This window comes from Hylobates moloch, unplaced genomic scaffold (genome assembly GCF_009828535.3).
Source record: "Hylobates moloch isolate HMO894 unplaced genomic scaffold, HMol_V3 SCAFFOLD_26, whole genome shotgun sequence".
NCBI classification, from domain to species: domain Eukaryota; kingdom Metazoa; phylum Chordata; class Mammalia; order Primates; family Hylobatidae; genus Hylobates; species Hylobates moloch.
This window is the reverse complement of record NW_026652301.1, coordinates 792493-818389: the sequence shown is the minus strand read 5'-3', so window position 1 is coordinate 818389 and position 25897 is coordinate 792493. Positions and strand designations below refer to the sequence as shown.

Sequence of the window (25897 nt, the reverse complement as noted above, 5' to 3'; positions counted from 1 at the left end):
ATAGGGCGTGGAATTTAAGGAGGCAACTCACTCCCTGCACCTGCCGGATTCTGAGAGTGAATCTTACACCAAATCAACACCAAATCTGTAAGAAGTGACCTCTTACAGCTTGGGCTATCCGTGTCTCTCTGGCATCATCCAAGTCCTGGCCCTGTGGCTGGAGAAAGGGTGACTCTTGAGTTTTTATGGCAACTAGTGGATAGTATGAATTGAATTTTGTTTCATATCTATTTCTCTTAAACAGAGGAGATAGGTTTGTATGATAAAAATATCTTCGATACTCAAAGGATAGAAAGAAATATTAAATTGAGGAATTACTTCTTTAACATTAAATGATTTGTCATGAAAGGAGCAAAATACGAAGGTACAGAGTTATCCATACTTAATGTAAGCCCTTCAACCTTTTAACCTTCCCCTGCCTCCCCCTGTACATGCACAATTCAGTAGCACAGATGTGTCAGGCTTTTTTTTTTTAAATGGTGGAGAAAAGGCTGCTACTGGCTTTCGGGACTGCCTTGGCAGGCCTGGGATGATGCAGGAAAAGACCCAGACACAGCAAAACCCCAGATTTCAAATTCAGCAGGAAATCAACTAATGGAGAAGTTGATTTCCTGAGACTCAAGATTAAGGAACTTTGAAAATCCCTTAAGTACAGGTTTTCCAGTAACATATAGCATATGTTCCTTTCTTGGAAATTAGGTTATAACCACTTTCCTTTCCTTTTCTTTTCTTTTTCTTTTTTTTTTTTTTCTTGGTTATAATGAAGTTTCTGGACAGCTCACCAAAGCCAAAACATGAAGTGTATTTTAGGAATTTGTTTATGCTTGGCCATTCATTGCACTTTTCTGGTGTGCTGGACTCAGTATGTAGAAACGAGATAGAGTTGTCTTTGTCTGGATGTAGCTTAGACTATTTGTATATAAACAGAAGAAGAAAAATGAGTTTGAGCCATAGTATTTGGCCTCCTTTCCTTCTAGAAGCAGATGGGGGGGTCTTGCAATAGCCAGATAGTCAATTCCTGAAAAGTGTTCTTGGAATATTTAGTTCTGATACTTCTATAGACCATGGTCAGATTTGGTGTTGAAAACTTTCTGTTTTTGCAGGTTCTTCTCAGTATCATTTTAGCAATTTATTCGAGAGCTGGGCCAGTATATAAGGGTATCCCCTTTCTGTCTATCCCTTAAATAATAGAAAAGAGGCATCCTGTTAAAGAATGTATACAATTTGGAATTCTGTTATACAAATGAGGAGGAGTCTGGGGAAGAGAGTGAGGTGTTGAACTCAGGAGTCAGAGACGTGGCCACCAAGCCCAGTTATGCCCTTGCCCAGCACGACTGGGCCTCAGGCATGTCATCACTCCCATCTCAGTGATAGTCCTATTCTGTGATGGGGGATAATGAGAGTATTGCATTTGAGAGGTGGAACTCTATACAATGTAAAGAATTTCATGTTGACCTGTGTGTGTTCCTCCTCCTACTCTGTGGTCTTAACGAGGATCTCCACTGTAAAGCAGTAGACTCACTGGAAAAGAAAATACAGCAACCTAGAGTTTCCACTGTGTGGAGTGTGAGACTGCAATATACATTTTTTTTTTTTTTTTTTTAAGATGGAGTCTCACTTTGTCACCCAGGCTGGAGTGCAGTGGCGCAATCTCAGCTCACTGCAACCTCCACCTCCAGGGTTCAAGCGATTCTCCTGCCTCAGCCTCCTGAGTAGCTGCAATTATAGGTGCTCTCCACCACGCCCGGCTAATTATTGTATTTTTAATAGACATGGGGTTTCACCATGTTGTCCAGGCTGGACTCAAACTCCTGACCTCAGGTGATCCGCCCGTCTTGGCCTCAAAGTGCTGGGATTACAAGTGTCAGACACCGCACCCAGCTGCAATGTAATTTTTGTAAAATGGAGTTTAATAATATTCTAACCAGAAAGGTAAAGGAGCACTCTGCCTGCTTTTCTTTCTCCCACTGGCTGCTTGTCCTAAGTCTCATTGCTGGGCCTCACTTTCTCTTTCTGACCCCTAAAAATCGGGTTGCCCCAGAGCTCAGTCTTCATAATGTTTCTCTTCGTAGTGTTCAGCCAGTCTCAGAGCTTAGAGTATGCAAGTCACTTACAAATTCTTCTCTGCAGCTCTAGACTCACATATCGAACTGTTTCTTTACTGTCTCCACAGGGATGTGTAATAAGCACCGCACACTTAGCATGTCCAAAGGGGACCTCTTGTTCCCTCCCCTGCTGTTCCCCTGCCCAGCTTTCCCCATCTGGGGAAGTGAATGTTATTTCATTATTTAGGTTTCTGCTCAGAGAAGCCTTCTCTGTCCCATCACCTCAACTTCTCCTCACTCCTTGACTCTGCAGTCGCCCTCCTTGAATCTGTCTTGTTTATTGCTATGTTCTCAGGACCTCAGAGGATGCCTGACTCCTACTGAGAGGTGAATAAATAAATACTGAATGAAAGAATGAGTGAAAATGAATACACAAAGCAATTTAACAAAGAATTTGTTAAAGACAGAGGTAGGAGGAAAGAAACTAGTTCAGTTCTGGGGATACTGTCTCTTAAATTATTATTTTTTTAAATGGGATTGATAAATTCCTTAATGAAGGAATTTTCTTAAGTGAATTTTGCCTTCAGGAACAGCTAAAGCAGTTTAGGGATCTTGAGGAAAAATGTTGACACTTAGGCAGGTTTGAGGTCTTAATAGTAGGAGTTATTGATGAACAAGTATTTGCTAAGTTTCAGTTCTGAGACTTTAAATCCAATACTTGATGATAATTAAATGTTTAAATGGATTTTTAAAGCGCAGCAGAATATTAATTATTGCTTCTTGGTCATCAAAATCCATGCTGAAGTTACCATACTTTTTACCCATTGACAATGAAAGATGAGTCCAAAGAGTAGATCCACCTCCAGCGCCCACCATCCTCAGGCCTGGGGCTTCTGGCTGCAGGAAGGAGGTGCTACTACCAGGAGGCCTCTTTGGAGCTGATGTCTGAGCATTAATTTCTTCCACCAGGAGATTAGTAAATGACCCCTTCCACCTGCTGCCATCTACATTTGGACTTGGGTTATATCATTGATTTTCGCTCCTGCTGGATGAATTTTAATAATCATTCTCAAGGAGAAAGGAGATGGCATTTTGCACTGCTTCTATGCCAGCTTCTGTTTGCAGGGAGAAAGTCACTGCATCCAAATTCATACGTTGTCATTTTCCTCCTTTGTAAATTTGATAAGTTGGGGAGCCTCATGCTTATGAAACATGGGCTTGTTATTCTTTGGCCAGCATCTAGGTGGTGAACTTGTGAAATTTTAAAAACAAAATCCCACTCACCACAGCAAGATGAATAAAGAAACTACAGTGCCATCTGCTGGCATCCTGGGGAAATTCAAGCAATGCCTGGGCCAAGTCCAAACCAGAGGATAAAATTATTCAAAGTGTGTGATAGTTTGAAGACAGTAGATTAAAAATAATGAAAATATTGTCAGTCATCATTTCAGAGAGGAAAATGCAATCACGCTTTGTGATAATGGTGTAGCAGTGGGCGCGTACATTTTTCTGCAGTGTACTTTTTGAAGTATTTTGATGACTTTTAGGGAAAGTAAAAATTCGCAATTTATGTTTTCACTTATTACATAATCAGTGTTATCCTGAGGTAGGGATATTTGGTCCATAGCAGTTAGGTCAAGACTTCTCTAGTCCTGGCCGGGCATGGTGGCTCACGCCTGCAATCCCAGCACTTTGGGAGGCCGAGGCGGGCAAATCACCTGAGGTCAGGAGTTCAAGTCCATCCTGGCCAACATGGTGAAACCCCGTGTCTACTAAAAATACAAAAATTAGCCAGGCATAGTGTCATATGCCTGTAGTCCCAGGAGGCTGAGGCAGGAGAATCGCTTGAACCTGGGGGTGGAGGTTGCAGTGAGCTGAGGTCGCACCAGTGCACTCCAGCCTGGGCAACAGCGTGAGACTCTGTCTCTAAAAAAAAAAAAAAAAAAAAAAAAAAAAGACATCCCTAGTCCTTAGGGTGAGGACAAAAATACATATGGGGCTCCCTGTGCCTCTGGTGACCCCTTACAGAAAACATGTTTAACCAGTTGCAGACCCCAGCCCGCTGAAGTAAGGTGGGCAGCTGCACAGTCCCATGACTTGAAGTGCAAAGTGCAGCACAGTAAGATTAAAAAAAATATTAAGAATCTAAACTTAGCAGGAACCCTTCTTGCTTTCTGAAGGATTTCCTGCCTCAGTCCCCAGCCAACTAGCTCGCTCTTATTTTGCTCCCACTTCTCCCGTGGCCCTGAGCACGTTACGTTTGCTGCTTCTCTTCCTCATTCTTCTCCTCCCCTCCCCCCCTCATCATTTCTTATGCTTTTTTGTTCCTGTCTCCCTCCGTCCCTAACCTGTGGCTCCCCTTTCTTCGTGTTCATCCATGTACCTTATTTGTGCTGTTGTTCAGTACATTTTGGCTGAATGATTTAAATTTTGAAATGGCTACCTCCTAAAAGCCTTGCCGGTAAATACAGGTATTTTCATTTTTGTGTGAACAGGAGGAAGGAGAGTAGGTCCTAGCCATGTTTTGGCACAATTTGGTGATAAGTGAGATTTTCCTTACATGTTCTGTATTCACAGCACAGGAGTAACGGGAAATAACTAGAATTCAAAACTAGCTCTTGTCCTCTCTAGCGGTTTCTCCCCTGATTCTGTTCTTAGCTCCGACTCTCCCTTAGTTTACAATAGAAAGCATTCAGATTTTTATGCTGGTCATCAACAGTTCTCTGCACTCAGATGTGGAGAATGGTGGTGCTTGCAGGGCATGGGCCTACCACTCAGAAATGGCACCCAGTGGTCAGCCCACACCAGTGCAGCTACACCAAAGGGTGGTGGCTTATTGAAGGCGGCTCTGCATGAAAAAGCCTCCCTCCCCTCTCTCTGGTCACCTTAGATTCTCAAGGTCCTTTTATCCAAAAGGTAGGCAGAAAGTCACTGTAAGTGATTAGGATATTCAATTCTTCTTCCTCTGAATGAGACAGAGTCTCATTCAGTCACCCAGTTTGGAGGTCAGTGGTGTGATCATAGCTCACTACAACCTTGGACTCCTGAGCTCAAGTAGTTCTCCTGCTGCAGCCTCCTGAGTAGCTAGAACTAGAACTATAGATGCATGTCACCATGCCCAGTTAAAACTTTTTTAAATTTTTTTTTTTTTTTTTAAAGAGACGGTGTCTCACTATGTTGCCCAGGCTGCTCTCCTCCTGCCTCAGCCTTTGCTCTAATTTTTTCAGTGTAACTCATACCTGGCCTCCCACTTTCTTGTCTTCCCTAGCCTTCAGATGCAAAAATCACCTCTTCCATCTTCCTTCCTGGTGGTGAGCTTGTAGTGAAGATTCAGGTTTAAATCCCCCAAGTGTCTGTGTCTGTTCTGATGCAGGTGCCTTCTTTCTGGTTTGCCTTGGCTGCAAGCCCAAGGATACTGTATTTTCCTTCTGGGATTTGGACACACCTAATGAAAGATTTTGCTCCACACTCTCTACTGTTCCCTTTTTTTTTTTTTTTTTTTTTTTAGACACAGTTTCACTCTGTCACCCAGTCTAGAGTGCAATGGTGCGATCTTGGCTCACTTCGACCTCTGCCTCCCAGATTCAAGCAATTCTCCTGCCTCAGCCTCCCGAGTAGCTGGGATTACAGGCCTGTGCCACCACGCCTAGCTAATTTTTGTATTTTTAGTAGAGACGGGGCTTTGCCATGTTGTCCAGTCTGGTCTCAAACTCCTGACCTCAAGTGATTCGCCCACCTCGTTCCCTTTTTGATACAACCAATTCTAGCTTTCTTTGGTTTTCCTGCTTTCTATCTTTAAATTTTGTTTGTCTAAGTTTTTTTCTGGAGGAAGGCTTAATGAACTGGTTTTGGGCTGTGTACACTTTTCAGATTATTTGGGTTAATCTGTATCTGCCTTCACAAACTGGCAGCCAAAGGTGTTGGGGTGGGGGGCAAATTCGATGCCCAGACATATATTGATTAATTTGGACACGTTTTAAAAAACATTGGTTTATTTGCCATCACTTAAAAATGTTAGAGCTCTCGTATAAAAATACAGATTTCTGGCTGGGCACAGTGGCTCACACCTGTAATCCCAGCACTTTGGGGGGCCGAGGCAGGAGGATTGCATGAGGTCAGGAGTTCCAGACCAGCCTGGCCAACATGTTGAAACCCCATCTCTACTAAAAATACAAAAATTAGCCAGGCGTGATGGCGCATACCTGTAATCTTAGCTACTTGGGAGACTGAGACAGGAGAATCGCTTGAACCCAGGAGGCGGAGGTTGCAGTGAGCCGAGATCATGCCACTATACTCCAGCCTGGGCAACAGAGCAAGACTCTGTCTCAAAAAAAAAAAAAATGCAGATTTCTGGCTTCTCTTTGAACATTGGAAGATTCAGCAGGATGGACATTGCACTTGCCAACTGGCAGCAACCAACTGGAGGAACTACGTACTGGCCGCCCCCTCTATTAAGGACACTCAATATCCTGTTGTGGGTCTCTCACCCGCCTCCCTGCCCCCTTTGTTTTCCTAGAGCCGACCACTGTACTCATCTGCGGGCCCAAGTGGCATTTGTGGTGCTGAGTTTATGTTTTCATTATTATTTGCTTTCTCTTTTCCTCTTACACAAGAGACTTCCCAGTGGCAGTAACTTCACTTGTATTAATAGTTCACAGAATGAAAGGTACTTCACCGATCATGTAGTGAAGTCTGTCTTCTTCATTTAATATTACAGGTCTCACCTTCGAGTGAGTCTTTAATAAATGTCGACAAATGGCACACGAGTCTATTTCTAGGGAGTCAGCAGACGGGTAGAAAAAGCCAGTGGTAAATAGCCTATAACAATTTCCCTGGCTGTATTAAGTAGTATTGATGCTGGTTCAAACTAGTTAGGGGGATTTTCAGTTGTCCCATGAAAGCAAGGCTCCCTGGTAATCTGATTTGTTTTTTTTTTTCTAGGAACCCTCTTCATAAATCAAACTCAGAAGACAGCTCTGTAGGTCAGTACCACTTTTCTTGGTTTACCTGTGTCATTATTTTAATACTTCATAGAAAACACGAACATGTGAAAATACAAAACCCACAATAATCCTTCTACTCAGAAATAAACACTGTTAAGATTTTGATGTACAACCTTATTCTCCTTTTTCTAGGGGATTTCAAAAAAACATAATTGTGATCATATTCTGCATACTGTTTTATAGTTTTTAAGTTAAATATGTTACGAGCATTTTCCCATGACTGAATATTTTCTACGTTAATAGAGAAAAAATTAGAAGCAACCTAAATATCCAGCAAAGAACGAATTGGTTAATTAACTTATGGCACATCCAATATGGTGGAATATTATGCAGACTTAAAAATTTACTGCTGCTGTAAATATCCTGGGGTCTGTGTCCCTAATAATGTCCTTAGGATAAATCCTTCAATTTGGAATTTTTTTGGATCCAAGATTATGCATAATTAAGGCATTGTATGTTTTATATATTCTTGATTATAAAATTCACTCTTGGTTTAGTAACAGCTATTCTGTTTGGATCAGAGGGTGGGTGGCTGATAGTAATTAGGAACATAAGTACTCAATCAAACCTGGCTGCCTGGCTTTGAATCCGCTGACTCAATAGCTATCACCTTGTGCAGCTCACTTGCACCGAGCCTCAGTTTTCTCATCTGCTAGGTGGGAACAATGATGTGTCATATAATTGAGTATTAAATGATATTTGCCATTAGATAGCAAAGTGCCTGGATATAGTAGCTGAATAAATGTTAGCTATTACCATTTATTAGGCTGCATCTCTGTTTCAGAAACATGAAAATGGGAGAAGGGAATATAGCTTATAGTCAAAGAAATATACTCTCAGCCTGTGCAGTGGCTCACTTCTCTTATCCCAGCAATTTGGGAGGCCAAGGATGGAGAATTACTTGAGCCCAGGGGTTCGAGACTGACCTGGGCAACATAGCAAGATGCACTCTCTACCAAAAATTTAAAAATTAGGTGGGCATGGCACCATGCACCTGTAGTCCCAGCTACTTGGGAGGCTGAGGTGGGCGGATCCCTTGAGCCCAAGAGTTTGAGGCTACAGTGAGCTGTGATTGCACCACTGCACTCCAGCTTGGACGAAGAGATCATGTCTCTTAAAAAGAAAATAAATAGGCCGGACGTGGTGGCTCACATCTGTTATCCCAGCACTGTGGGAGGCCGAGGCCAGTGGATCACGAGGTCAGCAGTTCGAGACCAGCCTGGCCAATATGTTGAAACCCCATCTCTACTAAAAATACAAAAATTAGCCAGGCGTGGTGGCTCGTGCCTGTAATCTCAGCTACTCAGGAGGCTGAGGCAGGAGAATCACCTGAACCCAGGAAGCAGAGGTTGTGGTGAGCCAAGATTGCACTGCTGCACTCCAGCCTGGGCGACAGAGCAAGACTCTTGTCTCACACACACACAAAAAAAAAAAAAAAAAAAAAAAAGAAAATAAATATTCCCGAACTGTCCAAGAGCAAGGCTGAGTTAATAATAATTAGTCTGCTTTAACCCTGCATGTCTGACATTTGCTTCAGTGTTAAGCCCAAAGGCAGTGGGTGATACAAAACTTGCCATGAAGCTCTGTCTTTGGCGGAAAGGCTCCGGTTTCATTCCCACAGCTCTGGGGGCTGTGAAAACTTAAATGTGTGGGCATCCTGTTTTGACAGACGACGCCCTTTCTAGCCTGGGAGCACCATAGACATGGTTCCCACACGTCTGCTTCATTGCTTGGCACCACCAGTCTAGACTGGGGAAACCCATCACTTCGCCGGGTTCGCTGGGCCCTGTTTCCAGTGGCCATGGAGCAACCAGACAGACAACAAGTGGTGACAGAGCTGCTATTTTGAATGTGCCACAGCTGCTATTTTGAATGTGCCACATCAGCACGATGGCAGACACCGCTGCTGCTGCTTTTTATTTGTAAAGAATAAAGGACTGCTCTACCCACTCATTTTACTTACTCTCCCCTTTCGCTTTGCTTTTAAAAAGGTGTTACATATTATTGATGATCGGAACCCTACCACATATTAAAAATGTCTAGCCATAGCAGCGAATTTGTTTTCACTTGAAAGTCACCGCAGTCATCTGGAAAGGATGGGGGGGGGGTGGGGTGGGTAGAGGGACACCCATTTGGGAGATGACACAGCCGGATTGCAGTCTTTCTTGTCTTTGTGCCCTGGGTAAGCTGTAGGTGGGTCACCAGGTAGCCTGAATGCCAGGGAGTGCCATATGCATGCCATAGCGAGACCCATGCAGACCACACTTCTGAGAGTAACACTGGGGGCCAGACCCAGAGACCCAGGGGACTAACTCCCCTGACCTGTGGGCCCAGGACATACCAACCATTCTCTTCTTGTCATTAAATCTGGAATAACAGAAATAAACCAAGGGTAGATCAACAACAGAAATAACAACAAAACAAAGTGAACTTCTTAAAATACCCTATTTGTGGTGTAGTTGAAATAATTGTGGCTAAGACCAAAGGGGGGAAATATACTGCAAGACGACGCCAAATTAGGCATACTAGTTAAACAAACATCAAAGTAAACACAAAAATGCATCTTTTGCCTTCCGTTTTGATGTTTCTGTTTCTCATCTTAACCTCACTGCACCATTTCTTGCTACTAGGAAATTTGCATTTCTTTTAAACAACTTTATAGGCATCTCCCATTCTTTCACTAACTGAAAGAAAAAAATGTCCTTTTGTGAAACCAAAGTATTCTTACCGGGTTTGAATTGTAAGGAAGAGGCTACTTTTGTTATTAATGAATCTATTGCTTGTGCTTTTTCTTCCTTTTTTTTTCCTTTTAAGGAAAAGGAGACTGGAAGAAGAAAAATAAGTATTTCTGGCAGAACTTCCGAAAGAACCAGAAAGGAATAATGAGACAGACTTCAAAAGGTACTGCAATGCAGCTGGCGGACAGTAGGTCCTTTTAGCTCTAACATGTGAAGAATCCTGTGCTGCTAATCTCAGCGGATGCTATAAGTTAGCGTAACTCACCACATGTGCCCATAAAATGTTCAACTTTTCTGACATTCCTGTTATTACATTAAGACTTTGTCCCAGTGATTTTCTTTTTTTTTAAGTCAAAGAAAACAAAAGGGGACAAGTTCACAGTTCTTTCCTTTCATAGATCTGACAGCAGAGTCCGAATCTTTAGTTTTCTCAGTTGCACCAACCTCAGAAAAATCTTTACTCTTCTCTCGTCAAGAGCTAGCCTGAAAGGGCCTAGAGAGCCCTAGCATGTGTTGGTCTGGGGCTCTCCTGTCCACGTTCCCACTGAGATCCTTTGCATTCTTCTGAACTTCTGATGCTCTTCTGCAGCGGGACGGTTATGGGGTGTTGCCCCTGGAAACTCCGGTGGTATGACATCATGGGAATTTGCCCGGGCGGCTTTGTGGAGGGAGTTCTGCCCTACTCTTGGCTGTGTCTTTTGTTGTTGTTTATATAGTAAGTAAATATATCATCCCTTTGAGGCTCAGTTACATAATTTATGTTTCCCCAGTATTCAGAGAAGAAACCAGAGCAAATCCACTTCCAGATTCCAGTCCAGCTGAATGAGGCTATCAGTAGATTTAAAAAGTTTTCCTTGATCACCAGTGACACTGCTTGTTTTCCTTTACAAAATCTTAGTGTCCTGTGCTGTGTGGAACGTTTGTCTGATTATCAGTACACATGGAAATGAGAAAAACGGATGTGAACAGCAGACACGTCACAGCACACCTGGGTTCCTTGGCAACACTCCACTTGGTTCTTCTTTCAAGTTGTCCTACTTTTAAGCATTCCCAGTTTTTTGTATTCACCCAGCATCACTTGTGATTTAAAATAAACCTTGGATTCTAAAAAAAAAAAAAAAAAAAGTCTAATTTAGAAAGAAAGCTAAGGAGAAAGGGAGAGGTACAGAGGGAGAGGGAGGGAAGGAGGAAGCCAACAGTTTACCAGCTAACGTGGATTTTTAAAGAACCCAACCAACTCCCCATCACCCTCTCTGCCATTTGAGGTGACACAGATAGTAAAATGAATCAAACCAGCAGGCTTGTCTCTTCACCCAGCACACACTATTATTCTCCCTGTGCAAGTAGCAAAGGGAACTTGAGGAGTATTTGTGGATTGATTGATTACAAAGTGGAAGTGAGGTGGAAATACAGGGCAACTTAAATTCCAAAGTCAGCCGTGCCGGAAATGGTTTCCTACAAGTCTACAGGCAGACTCTTCCCCTCTGTCTCTTACACCAAAGGCAAATTAAGCCACAGCCAGGGGCATCCTAATGATATTGGAAGCTGGTAAAAAGTCTGAATGAGAAAGCTGGGGAGGAGAGCAGGGTGTGGGACTGGAGTGCGGATGTTAAAGCTCATGTTCAGTAACATGTCCTTCCCCACACGCTGACCAGAGGCACCATTGCCCAATGTGGCTCAGATATACTAGAGGCAATAACAGTCTGTTTACTCTGTAGGAAAATCTTTGGAATCTAATGGGACATTCTCTTCTCTGCAGTTCTAGCTGCCTTCAGGTGTGAGTTGGGAGTTGATTTTTCCTCAGTTTGGAAACCAATTTATGACAATAATACTTTCAGATGGCCGGGCACAGTGGCTCACGCTTGTAATCCCAGCACTTTGGGAGGCCGAGGCGGGCGGATCCCGAGGTCAGGAGATCGAGACCACGGTGAAACCCCGTCTCTACTAAAAATACAAAAAATTAGCCGGGCGTGGTGGCGGGCGCCTGTAGTCCCAGCTACTCGGAGAGGCTGAGGCAGGAGAATGGCATGAACCCGGGAGGCGGAGCTTGCAGTGAGCCGAGATTGCGCCACTGCACTCCAGCCTGGGCGACAGAGCGAGACTCGGTCTCACAAAAAAAAAAAAAAAAAAAATACTTTCAGATACAGACCTATATGGCACCCTTCTTCTGATTAACTCAACATGCTTCATGTCTGTGATTTGCACTTAGCTTTTTTTTTTTTTTGGTCTTCAGATGGAGTTTTGCTCTGTCACCTAGGCTGGAGTGCAGTCGTGTGATCTCGGCTCACTGCAACCTTCACCTCCCGGGTTCAAAGCAATTCTCCTACTTCAATCTCCTGAGTGTCTGGGATTACAGGTGGCTGCCACCGCACTCGGCTAATTTCTGTATTTTTAGTGGAGACGGGGTTTCACCTTGTTGGCCAGGCTGGTCTCGAACTCCTGACCTCAAGTGATCCACCTGCCTTGGCCTCCCAAAGTGCTGGGATTACAAGCATGAGCCACTGCGCCCGGGTGCACTCAGTTTTGAGGAATAATAACAGTGAAATAGCTTAGTAGAAATGGAAGGTTTTGCCAGGCTGTGGGTCTGGACTCTGTGACCTTCCTTCCTCTGTCATGACCCAGGATTCTTTCCCACTTCTTTGCAAAAATATTTTCTTCTCATTTGTATTTCTAATGAAAGGACACAGAGAACCCACAGCTGAAGGAGCCTTGGAATGCTTGTATGATCCAGTTGGGTGTGTAAATTAGATCTTTACTCCACCTATAGCGAGGAGCTCTCTCTCGCTTTCCTCCAAAACCTGTCCACTGGGTGCTCTATATCTCAAAGGCTCTGATCATCTTGAAGGATTTGTTTCTACGGTGACACCCATGTGTTCTGCAAGCCTGTTTCTCAATCAGAGGTGCTTATTGGCTTCTTAAAAAGCAGCATATTTTTGCCATCCTTTGCTTCATCAGTAACGTTCAACATACATAGTGTCCTGAGCAATATTCTTCCCTAGCCTGAGACAGCAGATGTTCAGCATTGACATTCTGTTTTGCCATTCTTGTTTTCACTCCGTTATTCTTTGTCCTCAATCTCCAGGAGAAGACGTTGGTTATGTTGCCAGTGAAATAACGATGAGCGATGAGGAGCGGATTCAGCTAATGATGATGGTCAAAGAAAAGATGATCACAATTGAGGAAGCACTTGCTAGGGTAAGCATGCAGATACCTGGTTTATGTTTGAGAGGACTTGACTTTCTGAAGTGTAAAAATGTTTGTGGCCAACAAGGAGTATAGCAGGTATCCATGTTGTCAGATAAAATATTGATTCTGTTTACTTGATACAAACATTCCACTTTGTGAGGTGAAACTTCTATAGTCAATGAAAACATGAATGAATGAATGAATGAATGGCAGATATTTTTGATCTGTGGACCACATTAATGAGGAAAATGGCCTTCTGAATGCAGCTGCAAAATTCACAAGCCTTTTGAAAAGAATGTAATCAGTAATAAAAGATCAATTATTAAATAAAAATCAAATGTACTAAAAACATTGTAAACATCAGGATTTTTTGTTTTTCTGAGGTAGGGTCTCACTATGTTGCCCAGACTGTAGTGCAGTGGTGCAATCACAACTCACTGCAGCCTCAACCTCCTGGGCCCAAGCAATCCTCCCATGTCAGCCTCCTGAGTAGTTGGGACCACAGGTGTGTGACACCACACCTAGCTAGTTTTTAAATTTTTTACAGAGACAGGGTCTCCTCATGTTGCCCAGGCTGCTCTCAAACCCGTGGGCTCAAGTGATCCTCTCACCTTGGCCTCCCAACATGTTGGAATTATAGGCATAAGCAAGCACACTTGGCCTATAAATAGCAGTTCTGTAAGATACCTTCACAAACTGAATTTTGAATAATCTAAAGGTTATACTTACTTTCATATCTAAGCAAATATTAATCGCAATTTATTGTTTGTTTTTTGTTTTTATTATTTCCCCCTGAGTTAAGTTAGGCACTACATGAAGCCTAATTAACCTTTAGGATACTAGAGCAGCATTTATGATAGTAAGGCAGCAATTTATTAAGAGATTCCCTGCTTTGTTGTTGAGCAACGAACCCACTGATTCTTGAATTTTCACTTTGAACAGTTGGTTCAGTACTGTGCAGGTAACTCCCAAATAAACAGGTTTAGAAATTGACAAAAACCTTCAAATCACCAAGGAACCATTGAATGAGTTTACCGTTGTCTTGGTCCATTTTGTGCTGCTGTAACAGAATACCACAGACTGGGTAATTCATCAAGAACAGGAATTTATTGGCGCACAGTTCTGGAGGCTGGGAAATCTAATGTCAAGCGGCCCCAGCAAGTTTGGTGTCTGGTGAGACTGTGCTCTTCTAAGATGACACCTTGTACACCACATCATCTGCAGGGGAGGAAGGCTAGATGCTTATAAGCCAGAAGGAGGAATGCCAAGAAGCTAAAGGGAGCAAACTTGCCCTTTGATAATGACAGTAATACTACCCTATCACCTCCCAAAGTTTCACCTCTTAACACCGCCACAACAGCTACCGAATTCTCACCATGAACTTGGGGAGAGACAAACATTCAACACATAGAAACCATAACATTCAACCTATAGCAGCCATTGAGTAGAATCTTAAAGGTCTGAAACCTTGAAACAGTGGCACACATATACTCAGTTTAGTTTAATATACAGTAGTTCCCTCTTACATGCAAGGGATATGTTCTGAGACCCCCAGTGGATGCCTGGAACCGCAGATGGTACCAAACCCTATACATACTATGTACGTTTTTTCTTATGTTCCTATGCATACATATCCGTGATAGAGTTTAATCTATAAATTAGATATAATAAGAAATTAACAATAAAAATAAAATAGAACAATTATAACAATATCCTATAATAAAAGTTATGTGACAAAGACGTCTATTTTCACTACTGTTATTCAACATAGTACTGAAAGTCCTAGCTATAGCAATCAGGCAAGAGAAAGAAATAAAAGACAACCAAAGATTCCACTGAAAAACTATTAGAACTGGTAAATTAAGTAAAGTTGCAGGCTACAAAATCAACACATACAAATCAGTAGCATTTCTATATGCCAGCAACAAATAATCTGAAAAGAAATCAGGAAAGTAATCCCATTTATAGTAGCTACTAATAAAATACCTAAGAATAAACTCAACCAAAGAAGTGAAAGCTCTGTATAATGAAAACAATAAAACACTGATGCAAGAAAAGGACACCAGAAAAAAAAAAAAAGGAAAGCTATTCCATGTTCATGGATTAGAAGAATCAATATCATTAAAATGGCTATACTACCCAAAGCAATCTACAGATTCAGTGCAATCCATATCAAAATACCAATGACATGCTTCACAGAATTAGAAGAAATAATCTTACACTTTGGGAGGCCGAGGCGGACAGATCACTTGAGATCAGGAGTTCGGGACCAACCTGGCCAACATGATGAAACCCCGTCTCCACTAAAAATACAAAAATTAGCCAGGCGTGGTGGCACGTGTCTGTAGCAAGCTACTTGGGAGGCTGAAGCAGAAGAATAGCTTGAATCGGGGAGGCGGAGGTTGCAGTAAGCCCAGAGATCGTGCCATTGAACTCCAGCCTGGGCGAGAGTGAGAATCCATCCCCGCTGACCCCAGAAAAAAGGAAAGAAGAAAAAATAATCTTAAAATTTGTATTGAACCACAGAATACCTAGAATAGCCAAAGCCACCCTGAGCAAAAAGAACAAAACTGGGGGAATGACATTAACTGACTTCAAATCTATACTATGGAGCTGTAGTAACCAAAACAGCATGTTACTGGCATAAAAACAGACATATAGACCAATGGAATAGAACAGACAGTCTGGAAATAAACCCATACGTCTGCAGTGAACTTACTTTCAACAAAGGTGCCAAGAATATACAATGGGGAAAGAACAATCTCTTCAATAAATGGTGCTGGGAAAATTGGATATTCATATGCAGAAGAATAAAACTAGACCCCTCTCTCTTGCCATGTAGAAAAATCTAATCAAAATGGATTAAAGACAAATCTTTAAGACTCAACTATGAAACTAGTAAAAGAAAACATTGAGGAAATTCTCCAGGACATTGGACTGGGCAAAAATTTCTTGAGTGATATCCTAAAAGTACAGGCAGCTAAAACAAAAATGGACAAATGGGATCACATTATGTTAAAATGCTTCTGCACAGCAAACAAAGCAATCAGCAAAGTAAAAAGACAACCCACATACTGGGAGAAAATATTTGCAAACTACCTGTCTGACAAAGGATTAATAAACAATATATGTGGAACTCAATAGGAAAAAAATCCAATCTAATTTAAAAAATGGAGAAAATATCTGAATAGACATTTCTCAGAAGAAGACATACAAAGGGAAAACAGACATGTGAAAAGGTGCTCAACATTATTGGTCGTCAGAGAAATGCAAATCAAAACTACAGTAAGATATCATCTCACCCCAATTAAAATGCCTTTGTGGGATGGAGTCTCACTCTGTCACCCAGGCTGGAGTGCAGTGGCGAGATCTTGGTTCACTGCGACCTCCGCCTCCTGGGTTCAAGTGATTCTCCTGCATCAGCCTCCCAAATAGCTGGGATCACAGGTACCTGCCACCACACCTGGCTAACTTTTTTTTTTTTTTTTTTTGAGATGGAGTCTCGCTCTATTGCCCAGGTTGGAGTGCAGTGGCGCAATCTTGGCTCAGTGCAACCTCCACCTCCCAGGTTCCAGCAATTCTCCTGCCTCAGCCTCCCGAGTAGCTGGGATTACAGGTGCCCACCACCACGCCTGGCTAATTTTTGTATTTTTAGTAGAGACAGTGTTTCACCATGTTGGCCAGGCTGGTCTCGAACTCCTGACCTCAGGTGATCCACCCGCCTCGGCCTCCCAAAGTGTTGTGATTACAGGCATGACTCACTGTGCCTAAAATGGCTTTTATCCAAAAGACAGGCAATAACCAATGCTGTTAAGGATATGGAGAAAGGGGGACCCTCGTATATTGTTGATGGGATGTAAATTATTACAGCCACTATGGAGAACAGTATAGAGGTTCCTCACAATACAAAAAAAAATAGAACTACCATATGATGCAGCAATCCCGCTGCTAGTATCTACCTAAAAGAAGGGAAGTAAGCATAGAGCTATCTGCACTCTCATGTTTATTGCAGTGCTGTTGACAATAGCTGAGACTTGGAAGCAACTTAAGTGTCCATCAGCAGATGAATAGATAAAGAAAATGTGGTACATGTACACAGTGGAGCACTACCCAGCCATAAAAAAGAATGAGTTTCTGTCATTTACAGCAACATGGATGGAACTGGAGGACATTATATTAAGTGAAATAATCCAGGCACAGAAAGTCAAACTGCACAAGTTCTCACTCATTTGTGGGAGGTAAAAAGTAAAACAATTGAACTGATGGAGATAGAGTAGAATGATGGTTACCAGAGCCTGGGGATGGTAGTGAGGTGAGGTAGGAGGTAGGAGGTGATGGTAGGTAGGTAGGAGGTGATGGTAGGAGGTGAGGGGAAGTATGGATGGTTAATGGGTACGAAAGTAGAGTTAGAAAGAATGAATAACATCTAGGATTTGCTAGCACAACAGGGTGATTACAGTCAACAATAATTTATTGTACATTTAAAAATAACTAAAAGATTATAATTGGAATGCTGGGCTTAGTGCAGATGAGCAGGTCGGTGCTGGGGCAGGTGGCGGAGTGGGTGGCAGGTGAAAGTGACAGCCTCCTGTCCATGCTGCTCATCTCCTGCGCCTTCATTCTCAGCCTGGTCTGCTTTGCCACAATCGTAACCACCTGGCCCAGCTGCCGGCTGGTGCAAAATGCTCATCATATGTTTTCTCTCCCATTCCATTCCTTGGGCATGCCATACATTTGGGAAAAGTTCAATTGAATTTCTAGAAAGTGCATATGAGAAGTATGGACATATGAGAAGTATGGACCTGTATTTAGTTTTCCTATGGTGAGCAAGACATTTACTCCTGGAGAGAGATGAGACTGCACCACTATTTTTTTTGAGACGGAGTTTTGCCCTTTCAGCCAGGCTGGAGTGAAGTAGCATGATCTTGGCTCACTGCAACCTCCACCTCCTGGGTTCAAGCGATTCTCCTGCCTCAGCCTCCTGAGTAGCCGGGATTATAGGTGCCTGCCACGACGCCCGGCAAATTTTTGTATTTTTAGTAGAGACGGTGTTTTACCATGTTGGCCAGGGTGGTCTCAATGTGATCTCATTTGATCCACCTGCCTCGGTCTCCCAAAGTGCTAGGATTACAGGCCTGAGCCACTGCGTCCAGCCGACTGTACCACTTTTTAATAGTAAAACCAAAGATGCAGAAGATGTCTACAGTCATCTCAGGACACCTGTGTTTGGGAAGGGAGTTGAATATGACATGCCTAATCCAGTGTTCTTGGGGCAAGAGAAAATGTTAAAAAGTAGCCTTAATGTAGCCCACTTTGGACAGCCAGTTTCTATAAGTGAAAAAGAAAGGAATACTTTCAAGTTGGGGAGAAAGCAGAAAAAAAAAATCATGTGAAGCTCTTTCTGAGCTCATAATTTGATAGCTAGCCATGGTTTACATGGAAAGGAAATCAGAAGTCAACTCAGCGAGAGGTGGCACAGCTGTGTGCAGCTGTGAGTGGCGGCTTTAAGCCTTTGGCCTGGCTGTGGCCGGCCACCTTGGCCACCTCTGCGTGATTGCAGAAGCAGCTACAAAGCTCATTGAGAGCACGACTATTGTCTGTGAGGCAACCCAGAAACACAGAAACCAGAAGAAAAAATCCAAGGCATTCTCCAAACTTTACTGGATTCTACAGACAAGGGTGAGCATCTACTGGCAGATGAGGAAGTCACAGGGCTGCTTATTAGACTGTTCTCAGGGCAGCATACATCCTCAACTGCTGGTGCCTAAATGAGCTGCTTTATAGAGACGAATCACTTCATGAAAAATGTTATTTGAAGCAGAAAACTGTCCGTAGAGAGGATCTACCTTCTTTAACTTATGACCTGCTCCAGATTGAAACTCCCCAGCACTTTGGGAGGCCGAGGCAGGCGGATTGCCTGATGAGGTCAGGAGTTCAAGACCAGTCTGGCCAACATGGTGAAACCCCGTCTCTAATAAAAATACAAAATTAGCCGGGCGTGGTGGCACACGCATGTAATCTCAGCTATATGGGAGGCTAAGGCAGGAGAATCGTTCAGGCAGAGGTTGCAGTGAGCGGAAATTGCACCTTTGCACTCCAGCCTGGGCAAAAAGAGCAAAACTCCATCTTAAAAAAAAAAAAAAAAGATTGAAACTTATTTAATCACTGTACAGAGAAACTTAAGACTTAGACTTCCTGTATTGACTATATTGAGAATGGCTAAACTGCCTCAGAGGGTGTGATAGGACGTGCCATTCCTCCAGGCCACCAAATGGGTTTATCTCCCACTGTCAATCAAGGATTTCAAGACAATTGGGTGGAGCTTGTGGATCCTGATCCGTGATTACAGGACGTCTCAACAGGAGAGAAGATTGTCTATGTGCCATTTGGAGGTGGGCGTCATCATATTGGGAAAACTTTTGCTCATGTTCAGATCAAGATAGTTTGGTCCACTCTGTTTCATTTGTATGAATTTGATTTCATTGATGGATATTTTCCCATTGTAAATTATAAAACCATGATTCATCACACCCCTAAAAACCCAGTTATCACATACAAATGAAGATCAAAATGAGAAAGGCTACAAAGAACTAATATGTGAAACATTACTGTAAGCTGAAAAATCATTGGAAAAGAATGAAACTTATAAAACAAACCTCAGCGTACTGTCTTTTTTAGTGTAATTTTAAAAGATAGCTTAACTTAGGATTTCAATATTTTATTTACTGAATGCTTTCATCTCATCTAATGGCATTAACAGACATTTTCTAATAGCTTTATGATGGATAATTAACACATGTGCTTTAAGGAAGTCAAGCTCATTGGTAAAAAAGTTGCTTAGGGAGATCTAGGTCATCAGCAGATTTTAAATAACAATTTCTGTGTACCGGGATACCTCTGAGGTATTGCAGGTTTGGCATCAGACCACTGCAGTAAAGGGAATGTTGCAGTAAAGTGAGTCACATAAATTTGTTGGTGTTCTCAAAAAAATAGTTTCTGGATTTAATATAAGACGCACCGCCTTATCTCTTCATAGAACTGAAAAGAGTTAGGGCCTTGCTCTGGATTCGGCGTTGGCTTACGAGAGTGTTGTGGCTGTTCTGATCTTCTACCCAGACCACTCAAACTTTCTCCATGTCAGCAATAAGGCTGTTCCATTTTCTTATCATTTGTGTGTTCGGTGGAGTAGCACTTTTCATTTCCTTCGAGAACTTTTCCTTTGCATTCCCAACTTAACTGTTTGATGCAAAAGGCCTCGCTTTTAGCTTACCCTGGCTTTCAACGTGCCTTCCTCACTAAGCTTAATCGTTCCTAGCTTTTGATTTAAAGTGAGAAGCATGCTACTCTTCCTTTCAGTTAAATGCACAGAGGCAATTGCAGGCTTATTAATTGGCCTAATTTAAATATGTTGCATCTCAGGAAATAGGGAGGCTTGAGCAGGAGGGAGAGAGATGGCAGAATGACCGGTCAGTGGAGCCGTCAGAACACACACATTTATCCAGTAAGTTCACTATCTTATATGTTTAGGTTTGTGGCTCCCCAAAACAATTACAATATTAACATCCAAGGTCACGGATCACAGGTCATCATAACAGATGTAATAAGAATGAAAAAGTTTGAAATACTGTAGGAGTTGCCAAAATGTGACAACAGGGACTCAGAGTGAGCCCGTGCTGTTAGAAAAATGGCACTGATAAACTCGTTCGATGCAGGGCGGCCACAAACCTTCAATTTGTAAAAGACAGTTTCTGTGATGTGCAGTGAAGTCTAGCTCAGTAAAATGAGTTGTGCCTGTACCAATTTTAAGGGCTTACATAGCTCTTGGCAAGTAAGTTCAGGACATTCAAATCTTTTACTAATTCCATAAGATGTAGAAAGCCCATACTTGGAAGCTATAGGTTATTCATTTATGTGAGTGATTTGTTTGTTGGGGGGTGAAGATAAGAGGGAAGGGAATACACTCACATTTAAAGCCTTGGATAAAAGAGAATAGTAGTAAATTTATTGGAATGATAATACTCAGCATTAATGAGCGATATTGTAGAAAAATATGTCCTTTGCCATTTTAACTGGAAGCACTGTCTTTATGAAATTGAGAGAGATCTATGACCGTGATTTAATAATCACATTTCCTTAAAAATAATTATTTATACTAAAGACTGCTCAAGTCAATGTGATCTAATCATTAAGTATTACACATTGATCTGATAATGTATGTATGTGATTCCAACAAGACCATAACTGTGTGAAAGTCAGAAATAAAGTCCTTTGGAGATTAAGCAAAGAGCACTTAATGTTTGTCATTGACTATCACTGATGTTTTGGCATGGTGAACTTTTCTTTTTTTTTTTTTTTTTTGAGATAGGGTCTTGCTCTGTAGCCCAGGCTAGAGTGCAGTGGCGTGATAATGGTTCACTGCAGCCTCGACCTTCCAGGCTCAAGCAGTTCTCATGCCTCAGATTCCTTAGTAGCTGAAACTCTAGGCATGTGCCACCACACCTGGCTAATTTTTTTTTTCTTTTTTTGAGACAGAGTCTCGCTCTGTCCCCCAGGCTAGAGTGCAGTGGTGCGATCTTGGCTCACTGCAACCTTCACCTTCCAGGTTCAAGCAATTCTCCTGCCTCAGCCTCCCAAGTAGCTGGGACTACAGGCACGTGCCACCACGCCCAGCTAATTTTTGTATTTTTAGTAGAGACGGGGTTTCACCATGTTGGCCAGGCTGGTCTCAAACTCCTGACCTCAAGTGATCCACCTGCCTCGGCCTCCCAAAGTAGTGGGATTGCAGGCGTGAGCCACCGTGCCTGGTCCAAACTTTTCTTAATTCCGGGTGTCATACATCTGATTCCCTGGAAGCACAGCCTGAGATAGAGACTCTTGTGTATCTTAGTCTATTTAGTGTTGCTATAAAGGAAGACCTAAGACAGGGTAACTTATAAAGAAAAGAGGTTTATTTGGCTCATGATTCTACTGCCGAGAGATTGGTCGTCTAGTGAAAACCTCAGGCTGCTTCCGCTTATCGTGGAAGGCAGTGTGTGTGCAGAGATCACTAGGTGAGAAGAAACGAGGGAGAGGGGAGGTGCCTGGCTCTTTTATAACAACTGCTCTTTGGGGAACAAAAAGAGTGAGAAATCACCTTCCCCACCCCTCCCCAGGGTATTAAACTATTCTTAAGGGATCCTCCCTCATGGCCCCAAACACCTCTCTTTAGGCCCCTATCCCCAATATTGGAATTCAATTTCAGTATGAGGTTTGGGGAAAGAGACATCCAAACTATATATAGCATTGTGCAAGTGGCTTATTGAAAGAAGGCTTTTAAGAGAAACCTCTAAGTGAGGGAGAAGGATGAAGTTGGACAGAGATGTGATTTCAGGAGGAGTCTAGCCTCACTCAGCCTGATTCCAAAGGGAGTGGGGAGCCCTGGAGGGTGAATGGCATTGTAGAGTTTGTCATGCCAGGGACGAGATGTCTGAAAGCTGATTGGGGATGGGGAGCAGCCATCTAGATATCTTTGTGGAGACAGCTTCTTTTAGTCATGTTCTCTAGAGCAGGGTATGTGAATTTATACTTATAGGACATTCTTGTAAAGTCATTAAGGTAATCTGGGCATCTGGTATACCAGAGCACAAGATTATGAACCAGGAACCTAGATGTATCGTTGAGTCATTTCCTTATAAAAGCTATTGTGCATCAAATCACAGAGATTTGGACACATATAGAGTCCATAGGAGGTTTTTAAAAAATTGATCCCATGGGGAGAAGTTGGAAATGATTTATCTCAAAAGAAGAAGTAAAGAACTTAATCACAGTCTTCAAGTGCCTGAGGGTTGTTAAAGAGTACATCTTTCAGATGTCCTGGAGAATGTTTGATTGTTTGTTTGTTTTTAAAATCTCTACTGAGGACAGATTAGAAAGAAATGAATTTAAAAAGCAGCTGGAGTGGATTTCGGTTTAATATAATGTAAATGCTCTTTATAGTAAGTACTAGTAGAAATTGGAACATTATGATTTATCTCTCCCTAAAGGTCTCCAGGATGGAATAAGCATTACTCTTTTAAAGATGGCCATCATTCTAAAAAATCATGTCATGGACTTCAACTGTGAGAAAACAATGAGATTTGGGAACACAGGATGTGAGGGAATGTTTTTGCTTAAGACACACAGACACACACACACACACACACACACACACACACACACACCTTAAAATGTCATTATTTTATAACTCCTGGAATTAATGTAAAACACTACAGATTTGCTTTAAAAGGTATACATTCTTTAATGAAATTACAAATGGTCATGCCTTCATGAAATTATAATTAAACCAAAACTTCTCAAAACAAAGCGGAATATAAAAATGTAATTATAACAGGTAATTATCCATGTAATAACCTGAGTAATTACATGGGTTTTTTTTTTTCCTGTGCAGTGCACTTAAAAAAAATAGAGAACTTGTTTTGTAACTTTAAAACACTTAGAGTTGTGTAATTAGGATAATTAAAAAAACAGTTGCCAGGTGCGGCGGCTCACGCCTCTAATCTCAGCACTTTGAGAGGCCAAGGCAGGTGGATCACTTGAGCCCAGGAGTTCGACACCAACCTGGGCATCATGATGAAACCTCATCTCTACAAAAAATACAAAAAAATTAGCTGGATGTGGTGCCATGCCCCTGTAGTCTGAGCTACTCAGGAGGCTGAGATGGGAGGATTGCTTGAATCAGGGAGATCAAGGTAGCAATGAGCTATGATTGCACTACTGCACTCCAGCCTGGGCAACAGAGCGAGACCCTGTTACAGAAAACAAACCAAAAAACCAGTTAAGTTGCAAAGTTTGGGTAGGGCACAGAATTAAAATCTCTACCAGAAGAGCACACATACTTTTAGGCCCCAAAGTAGATAGCAGAGATGAGCATACAGCAGGAAAAAAAAAAATCATCATATATGATTGACTAGTTAGAAATTTGTACCTGTTTTCCTTAAAGCTGAAAGTTATTTAGTGGCTCCTAGGAGATGCAGCTAAGGTTGGGTATAAACATGGACTAGAGACCTGGAGACCTGATAATCTCATGATAATCCCATTTTCCAATGGGCAGATACTCTCAATCATACAGGCAGAATGTAGCATTTCACAAGCCAATATATCAAAATGGAGAGAACATCCTAGTGTATAACATAATGTAAAGACTGGAACAATCTAAGTGTCCCTAATGTAATGGAAAGATTAAAATGATTAATACCCCTAATACCCAAAAGTTTAAACATGTCAAGTTAATGTGAACTTTGAGCTTTCTGTTCTCTGAAAGCACAATGGTAATAATAATAGGATTAGAATAACTCTATTGCTTTGATACAGTGTGCTGAGAGTTTTGCTGCATTATCATAGTTAATTCTGGTAACAGCTCTGTAAGACAAATTTATTGTCATGCCTGTTTTCCAGGTGGCGGAACCAAAACACAGAGGGGTTAAATAATTTGTCCTCAGGCCTCCCAGCTGGTATTTGGTTCTGCATTCAAGCTCTTACTCAATAATCAATACTGCCTACCTCCTCCCACATATATGCAGAAAAGAATTTCACAGGTTGAAATCACAGTTGTGAAAGTGGCTTTTTCCTGAGGAATAACTGTCATTGTAGTGGTGCTACCACATCCTCAAGCTCCGGGGCTTCGGGATTGTCCAGTCACCATCACGTGGGCTGGGAGGTTCGATTATTTCTGTTTTTAAGTTGCTTGGCACATGGAACATGATTTGATCACTGTCTTAAATTCATATGTGTACACTGCTCTATAATAGGGTTTGAATGCAGTGACAATTGCTTTGAACCCCAGAGCTCAATTTCTGTGTAACACTCTCACATATGCCATCCTGAAAGATCTCATCTTGCTAAGTTAAATTTGCTCACTTATTTGGGAAGTATAGTAAAAGACGTTATAAAAAATTTTTTAAAGTAAATCTGCTCATTTTGCTATAGCCTTTCTTTCTTTTCTTTCTTTCCTTTCTTTCCTCAGAGTTTCGCTCTTGTCTCCCAGGCTGGAGTACAGTGGCATGATCTCGGCTCACTGCAACCTCCGCCTCCCAGGTTCAAGCGATTCTCCTGCCTCAGCCTCCTGAGTAGCTGGGATTACAGGCATATGCCACCATGCCCAGCTAATTTTTGTGTTTTAGTAGAGATGGGGTTTCACCATCTTGGCCAGGCTGGTCTCGAACTCCTGACCTCAGGTGATCCACCTGTCTCGGCCTCCCAAAGTTCTGGGATTACAGGTGTGAGCTACTGTGCCTGGCCTGCTATAGGATTTCAGTTGTCTTTCTGTGTTTTTCAAAAACTAGAAACCTTGTTTCTGAACCTAAACTTTTAATATCTCTAAGATCTCAGTAGAGAGACCATCCTCAAAGATCTCCAGTAACCCCATAACGTTTGTTAGGTGATAACATGGGACTAGCAACTTGAAGCCATTTTGAACAAGACAAACGTGATTTTTAAAAATCTGTTTCAGGGTCGGTTGTGGTGGCTCACACCTGTAACCCCAGCATTTTGGGAGGCTGAGGGGGTGGAACACTTGAGCTCAGGATTTTGAGACCAGCTTGGGCAACATGGCGAAACCCCATCTCTACAAAAAAAAAAAAAAATACAAAAATTAGGTGGGCATGGTGATGCATGCCTGTAGTCCAAGCTACCCGGGATGCTGGGGTGGGATCGCTTGAGCCTGGGAGGTCAAATCTGCAGTGAGCCGTGATTGCACCACTGCACTGTAGCCTGGGTGACAGAGTGAGACCCTGTCTCAACAACAACAACAAATATATATATATATATATATATGTTTTATATATATATGTAAAACAACAAATATGTATATACACATATATAAATATATATACACACACACATATATACATATATATACATATATATATATGTATATATATGTATATAT

At 42.1% G+C, this 25897-nt stretch overlaps 1 protein-coding gene across 3 annotated transcripts in view; it reads left to right on the top strand.

The window, feature by feature from the left end:
• The window catches only part of LOC116463120 (SAM and SH3 domain-containing protein 1), a 208575-nt gene that overhangs the window by 121232 nt on the left and 61446 nt on the right, over window positions 1–25897 (top strand). For all 3 annotated transcript variants that reach the window (XM_032146081.2, XM_032146083.2, XM_032146080.2), the window contains 3 exons: window positions 6987–7027; window positions 9863–9949; window positions 12869–12981. In XM_032146081.2, coding sequence (XP_032001972.1) covers window positions 6987–7027; window positions 9863–9949; window positions 12869–12981 — 241 coding nt within the window. The remainder of the gene's footprint in view (window positions 1–6986; window positions 7028–9862; window positions 9950–12868; window positions 12982–25897) is intronic.